Source organism: Egretta garzetta, unplaced genomic scaffold (genome assembly GCF_000687185.1).
Source record: "Egretta garzetta isolate BGI_Z169 unplaced genomic scaffold, ASM68718v1 scaffold108, whole genome shotgun sequence".
Lineage (NCBI taxonomy): Eukaryota > Metazoa > Chordata > Aves > Pelecaniformes > Ardeidae > Egretta > Egretta garzetta.
The window spans coordinates 1,090,205-1,109,837 of record NW_009260614.1 but is presented as its reverse complement, the minus strand read 5'-3'; the positions used below and the strand labels follow the sequence as shown (position 1 = coordinate 1,109,837).

Here is a 19,633-nt window from a genome sequence, read left to right as displayed (position 1 = left end):
TGTCTGTAAAAGAAAAGCACAAGCTCAAGTGTATTCTCATTCATCTGCCTCACTGAGGAGTGAGCACTTTTATTTTGCAAAAATGAACCTATCTCCAGTTAAGTGTTTATATTCAGTGTCCAGGCCAGCACTGCATTTGTCAGGGAAAACCAATCCAGCATTCGTTTGCTACAGCTCAGTGTATACGCATTTACAGAAATCCAGAAAAAGATAATGGGTTTTTAGAGAAATTACTGCATCATAGAGCACGTACATAAAATTAAGAATTCCTACTATTTCAAGTACATAAAACTAGTTTCACCTTTTAGCTATATACTGAAAAAGTACTTTTAGAACTGAATGAGTTATAGATAGGATGTGTTTGTATTTCTGAGCATCTAGACAAGTATGACATGAATTTAAACTGTTGCTTCTTTAAGCCTTTGCTTGTTAAGTTTCAAAAGAAGCGTGCCGAAATCTTGCATACTAGCTGGGTAAATAGGCAGCAGCTGCAGAATTAATACAGCTAGAAGCAAGCTGGTGTATGGGAACATGGCTGGTCAATATCTGAAAAAGTTCACATACGAAAATACACCCATCGAGGGCCACTGAATGATACCACCTCCAGCTCCACAAGTCACCCCAATGCAGGTGGCTGGGTGCAGTACCCCACCGGAGGTTTGCCCTGTTCCATTCTTCTACAGATGTCTACTCTGCCCATTGTGGAAGACAATCGCTTCTCGCACGCAGTATTGCTGTAGATGGACTCAATGTCAGCCCACGATGCTTCAAAAGCAAGAAATGATCAGGACTGAAACTGCAGCTAGAGTCAGATGAGCGTGCTCTTCTGTACCAAGAACTATTTCCATAGAAGTGCTACGTTTCCCTCCCCACAGACTGATTTTTGTGCATGTCCAAGTTCCACCTGCGAGGCTCCACCACCCAGTCAGCCAGGCAAAATTACAGAGGAAGCACTAGAACTTCAGCAAATCGCTGCACCTCACCTGCAAGGTCAGTACAAGGTGAACAGCAGCCAGACAGGACGTTCAAGAGGGTTGTTTGCCAAAATGGCCTCTATCAGTAAAACTGTAGGTATCTAGAAGACTGTCCTGCTTGATACTATTTCACAGGTTAGTCTAGGAGTCTTGCCACTGGTGGAACATTAGCACCGTGGTGGATACCCTCACTCTCTGCAGCACACAACTGCCTCCTTGTCCAAGATGTCTGGCACACTGCAGCTCAGCAGGCTCAGAGTAAACCATAGGGATTAGTCCGCAACTGACATCAACCTCACTGCCTTTAAGAGAGAAGCTGTGACTGACCCCATGGTCCTTAAGTGGTACACTGCAGGCAGTCTCAAGACCTGCAGCAGCAGGAGGGAGGTCATCATGAGCACCAGACTCTCCTGTGTGCAGCTTCTAGAGTTTAGAGGCGGCTTAAATCAGATTTAGAGTAGCCTTGTGAAAACGCTCAGACCAGACGGTTCTCTCTCACATTCATGGATCCATTGTAACAGTCACACAGCGACAAAGGAAATAGGCTGATCATACCTCCTGGGCTGTAGTCCTTTTTAGAATCTTCTTTCTTCTGATGCGGGAGAACGAATCTGTAGTCTATACTGTCATGTACCCAGCCCTTCTCAATGAACAGGCCAGGAACCTCATCTGAAAACAGCCAGTACCTGTAGGAAACACACATGTTAACAGGTGTCTGCCTCCTCTTCTGCCTACTTACACATATCCACCTTTATTTGCATAGAGGGGAGAAGCATCTGAGTGCTTGACTCAAAAACTGAATGCATGTATAACTTCATATTAGCGCAGCTGAGAAACATGAAAAGCTTTTATTAGAACACATTCTAAGAGCATTCCTGTGCAACGAACATGAAAAAAAACAAAAGGAAGATGGTAACTGGGTTCTTGGGCACTGATGCAAGCACTTGAAGCTCCACTTGCTAGGGAAACCTGACTCCACAGGAAGGCCTCAAAAACCTGGCCATGTAAACCAGAGAAGGCCATGGCACTCACTTCTGCTTGCCTCACATTTCAATACACATTTCAAGTCCTCTCAACACCCTCAGTATTGAACACTTCCTAGGGGCTGTTATCTGATAAAGCTCCTCTCAGAGGGGAGAGCTGACAGCTCGGGATCATTTCCTTTCCTACCTGTTATGATTACGATCGGTGCCAATTGGGGTTCTGCGCATCACCAGCTTCGCTTTGGCAATTCCATCCTGGAAAGTTTTCTCAGCTGCTGCTTTGTGCTTCCGGATTCTTTCCTCCTCTGCTTCTTTCTCCATCCTCACTGTTGGAATCAGCACAGAGAACTATTACCTTTCTTTTAGTGTATCCAGGTAACATCATTATTGACATCAGTATTCTCTTTTATTTTATGTACACCGTGGGGGTAAAAAAAAAAAATTATTGGTGACTTTGGTTAATTTTCTTTTAGCACAGCCATCCACTCCTCATCTTACTTTCCACCCGCTATTCTAGAAAGAACGCAAGAATTAAGAAGTCAAGGCATAAGAATGAACCGATGAAAAGGGCTGAGAAAAGAGGAAAGTCTGGATAAAAAATTTCTGGAGAAATTAGTCCTCATTATTATTTCTCATTCTAGATCAACAGTGGCATCCATTGCTGTGCAATCCCATATAATAACAGGGTCAAAGATATTTAATTACAGCACAACATATGACAAGGACTTCTGCACTGGCCAGCTCAAGCATTGGGAGCGGTCTGGCTGCGACACTGCAGAGGCCAGCATGGCTAACAGATACCTGTGCTTCCACAAGTGCAGCTATGGGGAACGCTGTCCCCACAGCCTTACCTACCAAAAACCAGATCTGGCACAACAGGGGCCTCTTCCAGGCACAACTGTCTCACAACAGCAACCACGTCACATCTCTAACACCCCATGCTTTCCCATACATGCTATGATGTGGAAGAGCATTAAAACAAAAAACTCAGATTTCCCACTCACGGCAGAACTACTGGAATTCCAGTAGCGCTCAATATCCATGGCTGCTGACAAAAGAGAGGAGAAAGAAAAATATAGAGTGGCCTAAATCCTGGCATCACAGGCTCCTTGGCAAGAGTCTTACTGAACAAAACATGTCATTTCACATGTCTAGATAAGGAACAAGAAGCAAGGCAGCTCCTGCCAAGAGACAAATCATTAAGGTCAACAGGATTTATGCTTCTCATGATGGTTCAAGAGTCTCTCTACACTTCTGCCCATCTCTGAAGAATAGGCGTACTTTCACCAAGAACTGCCTGAACAAAAAGGAGCAAAACGTCAAATTGAGTCACATGGGCTCAGAACCTGATCTCAGTCTAAGAAAAACATCACCCCTTCACGACTTGCACAAAAGGCTGCACTTCGTCATGCCACAAAATGGGCAACATTCTTCCGTGTCCTGAGAAAACTCGACGGGAAAAATAAAAAGGATGCATTTGACAAGTCTTCATTTCTTCAGAGCATCACAAAGGAACGTCTGAAGCACATGGAATGACACCATATGGAAGGGGTGAGGTGGAGTGGGGCAGGTGAAAGTGAGCACATAGAGGTCATATGCTGGCTGCTGTCCCAGGGAGAAGGCTAACTTCTTGCTACGAGCTTTCCCAGGGCTGCTACCAACTCTTTCTCTTGCAGCCATTTCCTATATCAAGATAGGTTTGATAACAGTTGATTAGTAAATACCTGGTAAGCCTCTGAAGTCCTGCCAAGGTAATCAATCCTGACTGATTAGAAGAGACATGCTGAAAAACATACTCTTGCGTTTGTTACACCAATTCGATATATCAGCTTTTATATAATAATATACCAACAAAATACCAACTTACAGTAATTGCAGCATGGCAAAATGGTCCTGTTAATCTCTACCTGCCAGACACCAGCAGCTGCACAACCCATACATCTGTAACTATCAACTCCTCCCTAAAGCTTATGACCTCTCCCTGTGGCAAAGCACTGAAATCAGAAGGAGCAGCCACTCTCACAGTACCAAGGGCCTCGTGTCACCTAAACCCAAGTCTTGCAAACTGCGTCAGGAGACCCATACTACAGGAAGTACCGCTCTCACCTTCCCCTAGGAGACAGAGGTGATTCCCCCAGGATTTCTCTCTTTGATGCCTTCTCAAGATTTGCTGCCGTCAGGTGATTCTAGCACAAGGTATGCTTCCCTTCTCCTCAGCACCCTCCCCTCGAGAGTGAAGACTCCAGCCAAAACAAGCCATGCTGCCAGCAAACTCTTCAACGCTTACAACACAGGATATCGTGGGCACTCATGAGGCAGGTATTTTTTCTGTCCGGCTGTACAGACCAGTTGCAGCAAGTACCATCAAGTGCCAGAATAAGGAAGAGGCACGTAAAGAACAGAAACTTAAATTTACTCATATGCCAAAACTGCTCAAACAAAATGAAAACAGAGACACCAAAGTATAGGGCTCCTCCCTGCATCTCATTTTCAGTTGTGATGGCAAGCTAGCCTCAGTTGGTACTTTCCTCTCTAGCAGGCTTCATTAGCTGTATAATTCTAGCTCCCCGTTCTCCTTCAACGGACAGAATGGGAGCTACTGCTTCATGGAGTGATAAGGCAAAGAACAATTAGTAAGTGCTACAGTAACATGGAAATGGAAGTGACTTTTACTGTCAAGAAACTACAGATGCCGATCACGTTATCTCAACAGGAAGTTCTACACTGACTTCTTTTGAAGTCACAGAACAAAAAAAAAAATACATTTACACTTTCTTACACAGAGTTATTTTTTGAGCTCAGACTAGCTTGGTAGCACTGGCTGCAACCTTGATAGATGGAACCTGAAAGAGGTTAGTGATCCCAGTGTTACAGATGTTACCAGAGTGATGAAAAAGAAACCTCTGACTGACATATATATCTATTTATATGTAAAAGAGAAGTTGCTGACAAAACACCTATTGTGCAGTGGTTCAATATTCATGTATATATTTATGAACCACTGTACAATAGGTGTTTTGTCAGCAACTACTCTTTTCCTTCCCCTGGAGACACTAATGTCATTAGAAGTAAATGCGACTGAAGCAGTGTGAAAGCCAGTACACTGAAACAGCCCACAGAAAGCCTGTGCGATGGTAGGAGCACACTGATTCAGTTCTCGCTGTGGTTATCCAGAACTATTTTTCACACACTGAAACCACGCCAGCCCCCAAGTCCTGAACAGATTAGCTCCGAGCCCTAACTACTGCACCATCAACGTTAACCAAGACTGTCAGTACTCTGACAGTACCTTATGCCTGGTAGCAACTGCTTAACAGGTAAAAGCAGTCCTGGAAGCCTGAAACGTTGGCATTTGTTATGTGAAAAGGAAGCAGTATGAATTCAGACCTTAATGAAAGACTTAATCCTTCCTTCCCTGCCAGAGAGACCTAAGTTTTCCTTGTGGAGTCCAAAAGAATGAATTCAACATCCTCAGCATGCAAGCCAAATGATTCTCACCTCCATCAATGTAATATTGCTTTTCTGCATATATAACTAGTACAAACTATCAAGTGAGAACAACAAGAAGTATCCCAAGGAGCAGTGTCTGAACTGTATTTAATTTTGCAGTAAAATTTTACAATGAACTTGAACTTGCTGTTAAACAAGTGGAGTACTCTAAGAACTGGGGCCAAGAGGCCATTCTGCTACAGCACATTAGATATTTGATGTTTCGTTTTTCTGGAGAAGTAGGGCAGCACTCCAGATCTTCAGCAGTTTATTGATATTTCTGAGACTCACAGTTCTTAACAGAAGATCTGAAAGGTCTATTTACTGTCAATGTGAGGCATGGTTGTATCCAGTCTACTTCCTTAGGAGCCTCAGGGTATACATGTTATTTACCTATTCTTGGTCTCCTAGAACAAATACTCCCAGATTCCAGCTAAGGCACATATGCCAGGCTCCATGCGGGATGCTCGTCCCTCAACTGTTTCAGAAGGGAAATAACAACCTAGATGAGCTATGCTGTCCACTTCCATCCACCCAATACCCACATTTACAACCAACAAAATCCCTGAAGTGCAATTCCAAAGTATTTTGCTCTTCGTATTTCACACTCCTTAGCAAAAAGCCTTACTTACACAGAGGCATACAAAGTTTGCAACTTGTTATTTAGAGAGGTTTGAGCAGGCAGTTTATATTTATACAGCTCCGTAACTGATTTTTTTCAAGTGAGAAACTGTAAGCTGCAATTTATTGCCTAAGTCCTTATCTGGGAGAAGGGCTGCTAGCATCAATCGGACAATGAGCATGGCAGCAAGGCCCACAGCAGCTGCAGGAACCAGCTTTTAGGCAGGAAACATCTCCTCTGGACATAACAGCCAGAAGATGTTTGGATGTAGACAAATTTTTGTTTGTTTGTTTTCTGTCCCCAAGACAGAGTCTCTGTTCTCCAGCCTTCCGGGGCCTTACAAAATTAGAAAGGTACTGAACAAAAGATGCCCACAGATTAAAAACCTAGAAGCAGTTACCGCTTTTTCTTAACATTCCAGGTTTTGAGCTGCCATAGGAACCACAGCAGCTGAATTACACTTCTCCAGTGAGTAAACCCTTAAAACCAGGTAACGCTTTTGAAAACAGGCTGTCAGTTTTGCCATTAACTCATTCCCCTCTACTGCACAACACACAAATGCTCTACTCTCCTGGTATTTTTCTTACCTCTCATTTGTATTTCTTGTTGCTCCCTCTCTTTCTTGGCTTGGATGGCAAGAAGGCGCCTGCTCTTCACAGCACTGATCATATCGTCAGCTTCTATGTCTACCCGGTGCTCTATTTTCATCATCTCATTTTTTTTCTTTTCATTTCTTCCCATCATATTCTCCTCTTTCCCGTTCTCCTTGTTCTTGGCCACCATCTCTTTTCGCTTCTGTTTTTCTGCTCTCTTCTTGTCGTTTTCTTCCTTCAAGATAGCGAGGCGCTCCTTCCACAGCTCAGCTGACGTCTGCTGCTTGGCCTCCACATGGTCCTGCACTGAGTACGTCATTAGAATCCGGTGGCACAGCGCTCCAAGTATCTGCAATTTCTCTTCAGGAGTCAACTCAAAGAACTCCGATGTCTCCAGTTTCTCCAAAAACTCGTCCTGTACTTCATTATCCTCAAAAGCTGCCGAATCCTTGCTTTCATCTACGTTATCGGAGACCTCGCTTTCCTCTTGCACATCTGACTTGCGTAGGCATAGACGAACCAACTCAGAAGCAGAATGCAAAGTAAGTGGTATTTCAGAAAGCTTCATTCCCAGCTCAGCATAGTCTTCAGCAATTTCATCCTGCAGCAGGGTCTGCAGGAGAATGACCAGTACTCGGTTCAAATAAAGGAAGCCTCCCTTTTCTGCACAAAGTGCTTCCATCAGGGAAACTGCCGTAATGGGATACTGAGCATCTGGCATCAATAAGCCTGAGTAACAGCTCAGGAACTCCACCACCATGGCGACATCCCCAAAGAGTGTATTAGGAAGTCCTTCTGGAGTATCAACGAGTTTAAAAGTAGGCAAGGTCTTCCCTTTAAGATCTTGGTCCTCATATCTTTTCTGTTTTTCCAGTTTTTCCTTCATCTCCTTCTCTTTCCGCTCTTTTGCTCTCTCCTTCAGTTTCTCTTTCAGCTTCTCCCTCTTCTTCTTCATGTACTCCTTTCGCTGCTCCTCTGTCATGGTGGCCCACTTCTTCCTGTGCTCCAGAAGCTCGTAGCGTTTCTGTACTAACCCTCGCAAATCCTCGGGGAGACGGGCACGATCCTCATTTGAGAGTAACCTAGCTGTTTTGGAGATGATGCAGGAAAGAGCACTTTTTTTGTCTTCTCGGTCTTTGTTTTCTTTGTAATAGGCAATGAGATGGAGTGCTGCGGGAGGCAGATGTTTCTGGGGTTTGCTGGAAGACCTAGGGGTGCCTCCAGAATTCCTGGGAGCCCTGGACACCTTAGTGGTACCTTTAGCCATGTCCAGTAGTGTCATTTGTTTCATTTTCATCTTAGGGGTCTTCAAGCCTTTCCTAGGAGACTTTGATTTCCCTGATGACTTCTGCCCGTTCAGAACCCTTTTGCCTCTTTGCTTTTTGTCCAAGGATTTGTTGCTGCCCTTCCCCAGTCGGCTCCTCTTTGGAATGTGAAAGTTAGAACCAAGTTTAGCAGGTGACACGATTTTCATCACCTCTTCCAGCTCCTCTTTAGGACATTTTGAATTCTTAGAGTTTTTCACCTTCAGTGGAGAGCCAATAATAGATTTCTCCAAATGCACGTGACACCACAGAGTAGGGCTCAGCGGCTGGCCCAGGGATGATCCATCAGCTTTGGATTTCTTACAAGACTTTCTGTCAGGTGATCGAGAGCTCTTCCTCTTGGTTGACGGGTTGAGAGTCATATACTACAATTAAAGAAAGAACAATTTTATATTAATATTTAAAGGTAAATAAAGGTTATCCAGATCCTTTTCTATCAATTATTTTTGCCTATTTTTAATGTACTTTTCCAATTAACGAGGAGCACTCAATACATTAAGGGTAACAGGCTTCTGCAATAGCTTTCAATAATCTGCACTGTAGTCACTACGTTGGTTATGAGGTCATGAGCTCATTCCACAAAGTTTACATTTAACTTTATAAAACGAAACACTACAAAGAATTGTAAATGTTTCTTACTACATTACATAAAACCACTTTGTTTCTACTTAAAAGATTGTGGGGAGGGGGTTTGCCTGGAAAATGCTGGCATTAATTTCAAGAACTATTCCTCTGCTCAGAGGTTTCTTAGTGAGTCATGTAGGGTTTGGTCACAGACCCCACCCAACGCACCACTCAGAGGAAGACCAAAGGAGCACAGAAATGATGAGTGACAGGGTTTCAGGGACTTGTTTCTAAACTGCCTGAAAGCACCTGGAAGGAGGGTGAGACAGGATTCAAATCTGAAGTAATGCGATTGAACATCCGACTCCTTAAGCTGCTGAAATAGCCTACCTGACAGCATACTTTTGACACAGAACAGTTTAACCCAGAGCCAAAGAGAAACTGATTTCAGGACTATCTCAGCATCTCCAGTTCAGTTTCAGGGTGCATCCAGAATACTAATGTATTTCAAGAAGTGAAAAATAAAATACGAGGATATAACTTCTAGGTTATGGGTAAAATTATGAGAAAACGGGCTGAAAATTTGAGATTCCTTAGCAATAAAAAATTCCACAGTGGTAAGCACAACAAAAGGCGCAAGCATCTCAGAAGCGTTTATTTAAGAACAGACATACACAAATATGATCAAGTTAAGACTGCCACAGGAATATTCAGATTTTTTGGCTTGTGGATAGTCACTCTTGAAGGCTTTAGTTCAAGAGCCCTCATTAGCCCACTAGAGAAATTTTTACTGAAGATTGTGCAATCACCAAATCAAATGTCTGCGTAACTTCACTCCACAAAAATTCTGTGTTGAAATCTTTGCTGATGAGAATCACCTAAGCTGAAAGCATCCAGCATTGATGTGAATCGCAGTAATTACAAATTCACAAATATGAGACCTACAGCTCATACTGTGTATCCAGTTGTCACTTACATGAAGTTATTTTGCCAGAACACTGCTTCTGGATTCATACTTTCTCCAGCCACTTCTTAAAATTTAAAAACTCAACATAAATCAAATCTCTGTGCCGAGTGGGAAACACACTACGGAAAGCACCAGCCCTAAACTGAGGACTTCTGTAAGTCAAACCAAAGATGTTACAGTTGCATATTTTTATTTAAACTAAGGGTACGCCTCCATCCATCAGTGCACCAAATGAAAGAACGTGTACACCACCAGCAAATACTTTAATTTCTATAAAGGCAGCAACACCAAGTACTACAGCAAGAGTAAACACAGCTCAACTACAAAGAATTTATTTCTCCTTTTAAGGAAAATTTACAAGCGTCCAGAAGAGCCCATAGAAGCTTGCTAGAAAAGAGTGTTCTGCTCCTGATGAGGAAAAAGGGATATAGCAAATATTTCTCTTCTAGTTTTAGAACAACACTTGACAAAGACCGAGTCCATGAAAAAGTGAGTATACTAAATGAACAAAATAGTGCTTTTTACACCCAAAGATGGATTTTAAAACAGTAGCTTTCATGACAGGGCATTTACTCAGTTAACAGTATACTTTGCTGGTCATTATAAAACATCCCCGCTAAGTAGAGCGTTCAGTACAAAATCTGTGGTATCTGCCATGACTCAATCCAGCACAATGCAAGAACCAAGCATTGTGAAGTCAAACACATCCAGCTCTTGCATTGTAACCATGAAAAGGTTACATTACCAGGTAAGGACTATAGCTCTTCCATTTGTCTTACACCAGGAAATCATGTCTTTACTTGTAGACAAGTAATGCAAACTATTGGAAAATCAGGAGAAGGCAGTTATACCTAAAGTTTTTGAAGCAGACCAGAGGTTTCAGACATTCAGCTGTGTCACCTCACAAAGGGTCAATCTTCAAAAGAGCAGGCTGTCCTGCTCTGCATCTCTCTTGTTGATGTAAGCTTGGGAGCACCAAAACCCAATTGGCACACTGAAGTCTCTGCTGAGACTGTTTAAGGGTGGGGAATGGGTGAGAAAGCAAAGGAGATAGATACTTTCAGGAATTCTTACCTTATGTGGGTCAAGCAAGAAGTCACTAAATTTACTGGGGAGAGAGTATTTCTTCACTAACTCATCCTCCACTACCCACGGGGCGTTCTCACATGTGCCGGCCCGTAGCGCGTTATGACGGATGAAGTACCTCAGGATCTCCTTGTTGGGAGGACGCTCTGTACGGACTAAGCTATCTGCTGGTACGTTGCTGATGATCTTGCAGATAACAAACAGAAAGACCGTTAACATTTAACTTCTAGCCACATTATAAATCCCCAGCATATGGCTAAACAGAGCAAGGACCATCACACTGCTTCATGTCCACAAACTCTTTGCTCTTTCAAAGCTCTCTTGCAAAGATTCAAAACAAACCAAACAGAACTTGCAGAACTGAGATGCACAACAGAGATTGGCAGGAGTTTCAGTTAGCCAAAAAAGTAAAAGACGATAGTTTATGTTGCAGATTTCCTGCCAAAGCCCACTGCTTTCTCTGACCTTCCTCGGGCTTGTGCTTGCTACTAATTTAAAAGGTTTTACATGTTCATGTTTATTTTGTTTTGATGTTTTTCCTGAGACCAGAGGAGTAACTCTGCAAGTGGTACTTATTAAATGGAGGTCAACACTGCCTCTCTTGTCAAATTAGCAAACAGATGACAAAAAGCACACAGCAGTGCTGCAGCTACACAGAGCTTCCCAAAGCGCAGCTACCTGCGACACTTGGAGAAGCTCAGTTAGAACAAGAGCAGCAACTGCCACTCATGGTTTAACTACTCTACCTCTGACCAAGTTTCATTAACTGCCTGACCAGAGATTAGCCAGTTAACAGCAACCAATCTAAAGCTACTGTAGCACTGTGACTCAGCCCGTGGTACCAGGCAATTGTCAGGAGTCTCCACACACAAAACCCAACTATATACAGAAACGGCCAGGCTAGGCAGCCTCACAGACAGCTACAGCCATCCTGCTTCTGATACCACGACTCTGGCAGAAAGCACTATGTTGTGCTGTACAGACCCATCGATTGTGATTATTTAAGCTTGTATATTCATGTTACAATAGAAAGGATTCAAGTGGACAACTCACCTTATCTTCATTTTTCAGCTTGACATCATATTTGTGTGGCAGGAATTTAGGTGGAACCCACTTCCTTTCTTCCTTTTTCAAAGAAGTGGGAAGCTTCCGAGGAGACCTACGTGCTCGATCATCTGATAAAGCAAGGCAAGACATTAAGTGGCTTAGTATTAGAGTCAAAGGAAAAAAAAAAGTTAAAGAACCCAGACCATTGCTGGACTGAGCACCCCACCCCTTGCTACCTACACAGGGTTTGGTTAACCTAGAACATCAGGAGAAAAAAAACCCGAAACTGGGTTTTAGAAATATCCTAAAGATGCAGGCTGAGAACAGAGTCCCTAAACAGCTCTGAAGTAGGAGATGAAACCTATCTTCAAGGAGTATAAAGGACCACTTGCAGTATTTAAACCCATCGCTGTACAAGCAGTAAGCTGCAGCTACCTATGTAAAGGGAGAACATGTCTATAAAATTCACAAAGAAGAGACGAGTTTCATGGCCTGACCGGTAACCTGCCTAGGGAGCTCCTGCCGAGAGCCTGTGCCACATTTGAAATAATTCCACTGCAGCAATTACTGACTTTAATTTCAAGTAACTTTTAAAATAATTTAATTTTGGCGGCCATTAAGCATTTTACAGAATTACGACCCCTGTGTGTATGGGCCAGTTTGGCTGGAGATTTTAAGCATCTTATACAACCAGTCTTTTTATTCTCAAGAGAGATGTAACTGAAACAGTACAAAGGCATCGCATCCTCTTGCCAGCTGGTGTTGAGTCTATTATTCCTACATTCAGGTTGCAAATGCTAATCATTTAAGACAAAACCCAAGCTTACTGAAGAGAGCAATACCCAAGTGTTTTTATGTTTGTGGCTATGACTCAAAGAAAACACTAAAGCAAGCATGATAGATGAAAATGATTACCTACTAAGTATACACAGAACACAAATAGATGCTAGGCCCAAGTCAGACTGCTAAATCTATCTATCTATATATCACTGTCACACTGTAAGCCCTATAGCATTTAAGCTTCAGCAGCATTATAGCTTACATGGTATAAAACCAAGTCCTGCACCCCTGCCTTCCAAAATCAGTCACCTTGGTTAGGGAACGGATCACAGATGCCACAGGCTCACTGCACCACATACATAAATGCGCAGCTACTTCCCACACTTCAGATAACACAGTGTAGAATCCTCTGCTCCAAGCATCACTCCTCAAAGAACTTTTTCTTTAAACCCCCCTGACTTTTGTAACAGTGATAGTACATGAAAGGAGACCAATCCTCTCATCGCAAGTCAAGCTGAGACATGGCTTTTGCCTGCTTTGGTTCCACATTTGTATTAAAAATTCTTGGTAACCTCACGAATACTGAGCTATGTTTTTCTGCTCAACAGCACAACAGCAGTGGCATACAAGACCCTTCAGCTCTGTAAGAGCTGCTTTCAGAGATCTGCCTCACTGCCTTCTAAGCAGCTCACTATTGTCTTTGCTGAATGTGCACACCATGCATAGCAAGTCTACATTTAAGAAATAACGTGTTGCTTAGTCCTGGCTCTGACTTTGAAGGACACAGTTGCGCTGCTCCCCCTGCAACAGGCCTGTAAGCGACCTCTGCTTTTGCCATTTACTTTCTAGAAATAGGGATGAATACATTGAATTCCATCAAACAACACCTGAATGGGGAAGAAGTCATGATACATTGCTTTCTAAAGTTACTTTACAAACAGCATATTTCATTTGTAGTTGCATTGTACTGTAATAAACTTAGGTTCACTACACTACAGGACCTCCTAAGATACCCATATGCTGTTGTCTCCTCCTATTCACCACTTATTTTGGATTTTCCAAAGCAGTCTTAGTTCCAAGTACAGCTCAAGTTACAGAACCTGCCTTCATTAGTTCACCCATCCATTCTCACGAAACACCAGCTTTGCCTCTCACTTCTGCAGATTTTCCATAGTTCACTCCCTAAGCAACTAAAAACACAAAGCCACTTCAGACTGCACATATGATGCAATAAAGCTGGTATAAAGCCCTATTTTTAGCTTCTTAAGCACAGCAGACTCCTAACCAGAGAGCCTGAAGCTTTCTTCCTCTGCCCCTTTTTTCCCCTCTAACAAAACCGGCAAGTTTGACATTACTATTAGTAGAAATGCTAAGGTTAACTCTGCCCCCTCGTGTGTGCACAGGAAGATACAACTCTTACGTCACACCCTGTTATGCAGAGTCTGTTATTGCTTCTAAGCACTCAGCCTCACGCCATGACCTCAACTCGTATTACCAGTGGTCAGTATGTGAATTATTAGAAAGAACAAGTCAAAGTTAGTGTGACTGGGTCCCTCTGGGCACCGTGCAGCCTCCCGTAGGCACCGTTCAGGGCTGAACCCTCTCAACAAAAGCAAGCCTTCGCTACTCCTGCAGCATGCTGCAGAAAACAAACGCTATGTAGTTATTTTAACAGACTCTGGAATATAGATTCAGTAATGAGTTTACTATGAATCTATGTTCCATTATAACCCAGAATATAAAAACATTAGCAATAGAATAGTTTTAATAAATGCATAAGTACAAGGACAGGAGTTATAAGTACGAGTGCGGACTGCTTTTGCTGCTTCTGTTATGACTCTGCTAGCGTCTTCGATTTGAAAACGCTGAGGTTCATCTTTCCAGAAAGGGTGGGACAGTCCCAGTTTACAGAGGCGACTAAGTGCAGGCCAGATAACCAGCAGAGTCGGAGACTGAAAAAGGCGCAGGAATCCCCATTCCAGCAGCATTCTTCCAGTCCCCGAGTGCTGCGCTGGCAGCGTAAGAGCACAGCTGAGCACAGCTGGTCAGAATGCTGCACACCAATGAACAAAGTATTACGGCAGACTTTACTAAATACCCAAGCCCAAAAATGCTGCTGAAAATGTCGTCAATGAGCATTTTTGAAGGTACTTCCCATGCCTTTTATTAGTTTGAGAGAACTACCACTCAATAAAAAAATAATGAAAAAAAGCATGCACTGGTCCCTCTCCAGGCACTGCTGCTGTTTCAAAGGATGGTACGAGGCCAGATAGTTTCTGCAACACTTTTTTTTTCCTTCCTGCTTATACAGAGCACTGCAATGAAACCAAAACAGCTCATAACTTTTTCCAGTACCAATCAGAAACAGTTGACAATTATTAAGCCTGGGACTAGAGCTTGGTAGAACTTGTTATCCACTCCTGACTTTGCTATTGGCTTGCTGGGCTGTTCTCACCCTATCAGAGGGATTATACACACCTTCCCCAGACCTTGGAGCGGCTATTTACAAACGTAAACAGTTTATTACCTTTATGTGCCTTTAAAATTAAGCTATGCAGATTAGAGCCACGCTGTAGGGGTGGGGGTTTTCTGTTTGTTTTAAAACACTTTTTGAAACCGCTTTTAAAGAATCTTGTAATTCCATTTTTAAGAAGTTACACAGGACATGAAACTTCATTTTTTTTTTTTTCCTCTCGTTCAACAGTACCTTCTCAGAGTCAAGAAAAGCCTTGGACATCCACTGTTTAGTTCTGCAGCAAGGAGGAATAGATATGAAAGAGGGGAACAATGTTTCAAAGCACGCTTTATTTTGAAACCTTAGGAAGAAAATTAATATGCATTTTTCTGCATGAATTTTATCTCAGTGTCTGGAAAGTGGAAGGGGGATAAACCAAAATAAAAAAGAAAAACTTATTTTTTATGTCAACTGGGGACATGAAGGAGAACTGGAGCTTGTCTCTGACTGCAGAACAACAGGCTTCAGAACTAGGTGTTTGTTCTGAGGATGAACATCACAGCAGAACTTCGTGATTCTCTATGAACTTTTGCTATTCCCCCCCGCCCCGTTTTTAAATACCCTTGTTATACTTTAGAAACTTATACGTTTCATGCATAGCTTTCGCTATTGCACCTTAGAACAGCAGCACATTTTCTGCTTTAAAAACAGGCAAGAACAGCTGAAAGCCAACAGCACTGATGTGACCAGAGCTGCACTGCTAACAATGACACCTTCAGGACTTTCATTACCTAATGCCATTTAAACATCACATACAACATTCACAGCCCAGGCCCAAGACACACATCAATTCAAACACTTCCAGGTGCTACCTACTGGCATGCTGTCTTACTACTTACTCATACTTTCCCTCCTGTTGTCATCCTCCTTCAGGATAGCTTCCTTCTGGTTGTCCTGGGCTGCCTGGCTGGAGTTCTCCTTGTCACTGGACGGGGAATCACAGGCTCCATCAGATTTCTTTTCCGAGGCCTCTTCATCAGCTTTCTCCAAGGGATGTATTTTCACAACTTTCACAGGCAACATTTTCTTCTTACCAACCTGCATGGAAATATTGGTGAACACTGAACCTGAGCAAGACTTGAATTAATGAGCTCTGACACTACAAGGGAGGGGAAAAAGCAGCTAAGACGACCTACAAACCATCATTTGGCAAAACGCTTCACTGACATCCTCCCTGAGAGGAGCACATGAACCCTCTCATGAAACAATCACAGGATTTCTTTCTATTCCTCCTACATGGAAGTTCTGCACAAACGACTAAGAAAGAGAAAATTGCCACCCCACAAGTTCTTCCAGTGTTTAAAGCAGCCCCAGTCCTAAACAGATTGCTAACGGAGAACATTTTATAATTTTCCCTTGTTTTTAACAAGTCTGAGTTTTCCCATCATTCCCAGTTTTGGAGGGAATTTTCTAATCGTTAGAGCATTGTTAGAGATTTGTAAGCAGTTGACTTCAAGCTACGTTAGTTTAACACTGCTACTCCTGGGAACGTTAGATGAAAAGGTTACAGCAGATGATAGTTTTTAACTTCTTTCAATTATAATATGCATTTATATATATGTATATTTATTTAAATATATACACAGACCATCACATATTTAAGCAGTATAACAAATATATCTGTATATGCCTCCCCTCCCCCACACCCACCCCCACCAGTCACTGTTCTCTTGCCATCAGTACAGGTCATCCACATGCTGCCGCTTATGGAACCGTTTTGCATTCAAAAGCAGGTGCTGTCACTGGGATTCTATAGAAAAGGAATTCTCACCTTCTTTCTGATAACCTAAGTGGATAACATATTCTTCCCATCTCCTGCCTTTAGCTATCCAAAATTAGCTCTGTGCAAAAGCATGGGATAAAATGAAAACCAGATCCTTACCTCAAAGTCACACTCTTCTCCCACTGCAAATTTGGTCATGATCTCCAGCCAAGCTGCGTCCACCAACTTTTCCAAAGATACAGTGTTGTGGTGGACTATTTCCAGTACCAGTTTCTCATACCAGATGGGGAACTCCTCCTTCAAGCTGAGCAAGCACATAAGAAGTTTTCATTATTCAGGGAATAAAAGCCAAAATGCAAAGTAGCCTCCCATTTTGCAATTCCGGGAACATTAACAGCCAGGACAATGTTTGAGGCAGATGCCACAATTAGCATGCAATCGTCCTAGGGCTTTTTGTTGCCCTTCCCCCAGCACCCCCCAAAGTGTTAATTGGCATGACAATACAAATTGTACTTGTCCTTCCCAGAAGGAACACCATAAAGCATTCTGGAAGAGCAGCACGGATGGTGAACCCTTTCTTGCTGGTTATTACTGCCTCTCCATTAGATGTTACATATATACGAGGATTGTATATATGTGTGTGTGTGTGTACATATACATATATATATTTGCTTCCAACAATAACACGATGCTGAGGAACATTTAGCATTTCCTTCTTCCCAAACAGACTGCTAACACCGTAAAGAAGAGAGAGGCAGGCCTACACAATCAAATTATCTTTCCAGAAAAAAATATTTTGTGTTTCAGCGTGTCATGATCTTCAAACTTTTTCATTCAAAGAAGAGGAAGGGCTGTTACAAATTTACTTGACTGATTTCCTTTCTAAAAGATCAGGTCAGTTAGCTGACAGGAGTACTAAGAAATATATTGCGTAAAGCTTTCTGGCTAAAAAGCAAAGTCCGTTTCAAGTTACTGTAAGGAAGAACAAAATACTTCATTTTTCCAAAACCCTTTCAGCTTCCCAGACTCGGGGATCCATTGCTGACAATCCTCAGCTGTATTTGCTGTTCTACAACTGCCATCAACTAAATGCTGAAGCATTTAGTAAATCAACTTTTTTTTTCTTCAGACTAGTGTCAGGTATTAAAGCAGCCAGCAAACTGCCTGAGAAGCTTTTCATCCTGTTTCAAAGAGACAAGACCAAAATCTCATTTCACAGAATCTTTTTTTTTAACTGCCCATTTAGAGAGACTACAGCTAAATTAGTTATTGCACAATCTTCCACTTACATATCATCTCAGTTTCTTGGTGTTTTCAGAAGTGGCCAACCAACCCAACATTGTTGACCAAAAGTAAGTGACACCAGACCAGAGGGTTTTGACTCAGGATTGTAAATTTATGGAGCTGACTCTGCAGCCTCCTCTCAAGCAAGAGCACTAGGGAGGAAAGACTGGAGACAGCAGTACTTCAGCCCTCCTAGAAATTAGGACTGTTAGCAAATGGGTTTCTTATTTGTTGCCTTTAAGGATGTGATTAACCTCAAACAATGGGGAACTTCTCCTTAGGCTAAGACTGTTAACTCTTTTGCCAATGAATCAGAAATGTGGATTCTTCACAAAGGAGAGGCAGCAGAAAATTTCACCTCTTAGGCAGTGCTGCTGACAACCTTCCCAGTTTAAACCCAGGAAAAAAAAAAAGCCACAGAAGTCTGAGCCATCAGTTCACAGAACAGAGAAACAGCCATTTGTTTGGCGTAATCCCTGCTGTTTGGTAATCACCAAGTAAATTACCTGTGTTGGCTGAGCCAAGGACCCACACCTTTACAGAAAATCCCCTGCTATGGCAAGGGTCCCACTGGCTCTCAAGCAAGGATTGGGGGCCTGTGCTGTGTGCTGGAGGGGTACACGGTGGCCCAGAGGAACGCTGCTGGTCTGAACAGAGTAATGGCTCTTGCTGGTTTCCCTTCGCTCTTTATTGTTTCAAGTAGAGCAGAGCCCCAAAATAACTTTTTTTATTTAGTACAACAACTGATTACAATCGAGATCTGGAAAAAATAATTACAGCTGTGGGCCTGGCTGATGTGAAACACTTCAACGGCCTCTTCTTACTGTATTTTTACTTTAGCTCCTTCAAGATTTATTACCTCCCCTCTGAAAATTTCCCATTACTCAATGGGCTTTAAAATATGCCAAGTACCATACGCTGAACTATTTTGATTCAAGTAATACCAAGATACAGCACTAAATATGAACATTACTCAACTGCATTAGTGATGGCATCAAATTTGGACTTAATTTCCTTTCAACTCCAGAATCCCCAGATCTATACAGCCAGTAAAACGCTACTCACCCTCACAAACTAGCAATCCCATATTCCCAAGTCCACTCTTCTGCCCCAACACCTAAAGACTGAGACATACCCATTTCTCCACTGGTACTTACAGCTCAGCAACTTCCTGCTCCTCCTCCCAAGCCTCTTTGTGCGTCAGCTGGCTGCTTCCTGTGCTTTTGCACGTCCATATTCGTTCACTGTACCTCTCCAAACGCGCTTCGTACTCTCTGGAGAAGCGACAGCTCAGGAAAACAGGATTTATGCAGTGGAGAGCATAATCACAGTAGCACAAGACAACCAAATGCAATTAAACCCTTACTACTGGAGCGCACAAAGGCCGAGGATCACTGCAGTACAGTTTGACCCTGTGTCTACCATGGAGATGCTGTGTTAAATCCAGTAAGTTTTCAGACCAGGGTCCGCTGGAGCCTTCTGCAGCTGTTCAGCACCGGCATACAGAAGGTGCCACCAAGGGGAATAACGTACAGCTGAACATTTTGTGGCATCGCTAAGTTGCTTTTCAGCTTTTCCAGTCCGATTCATTGGACAACACCAAAACAACATCACAGGCACACGCAGGAGACATGGCATGGACTGCTGCTAAATGCCCAGCAGGAACTGTCGGGGAACTACT

General features: G+C 42.7%; 1 protein-coding gene across 1 annotated transcript in view; it reads right to left on the bottom strand.

Annotated features, from left to right (window-relative positions):
- Positions 1 to 19,306, bottom strand: part of BAZ1B (bromodomain adjacent to zinc finger domain 1B) — a gene marked incomplete at its 5' end in the record, with an annotated part of 43,627 nt that extends 24,321 nt beyond the window's left edge. The window contains 9 exons of the mRNA XM_035900514.1: positions 425 to 430; positions 1,530 to 1,660; positions 2,145 to 2,283; positions 6,656 to 8,351; positions 10,592 to 10,789; positions 11,657 to 11,778; positions 15,785 to 15,983; positions 16,828 to 16,972; positions 19,110 to 19,306. Of these exons, the coding sequence (XP_035756407.1) occupies positions 425 to 430; positions 1,530 to 1,660; positions 2,145 to 2,283; positions 6,656 to 8,351; positions 10,592 to 10,789; positions 11,657 to 11,778; positions 15,785 to 15,983; positions 16,828 to 16,972; positions 19,110 to 19,306 (2,833 nt within the window). The remainder of the gene's footprint in view (positions 1 to 424; positions 431 to 1,529; positions 1,661 to 2,144; positions 2,284 to 6,655; positions 8,352 to 10,591; positions 10,790 to 11,656; positions 11,779 to 15,784; positions 15,984 to 16,827; positions 16,973 to 19,109) is intronic.
- Positions 19,307 to 19,633: the final 327 nt, after the last annotated feature.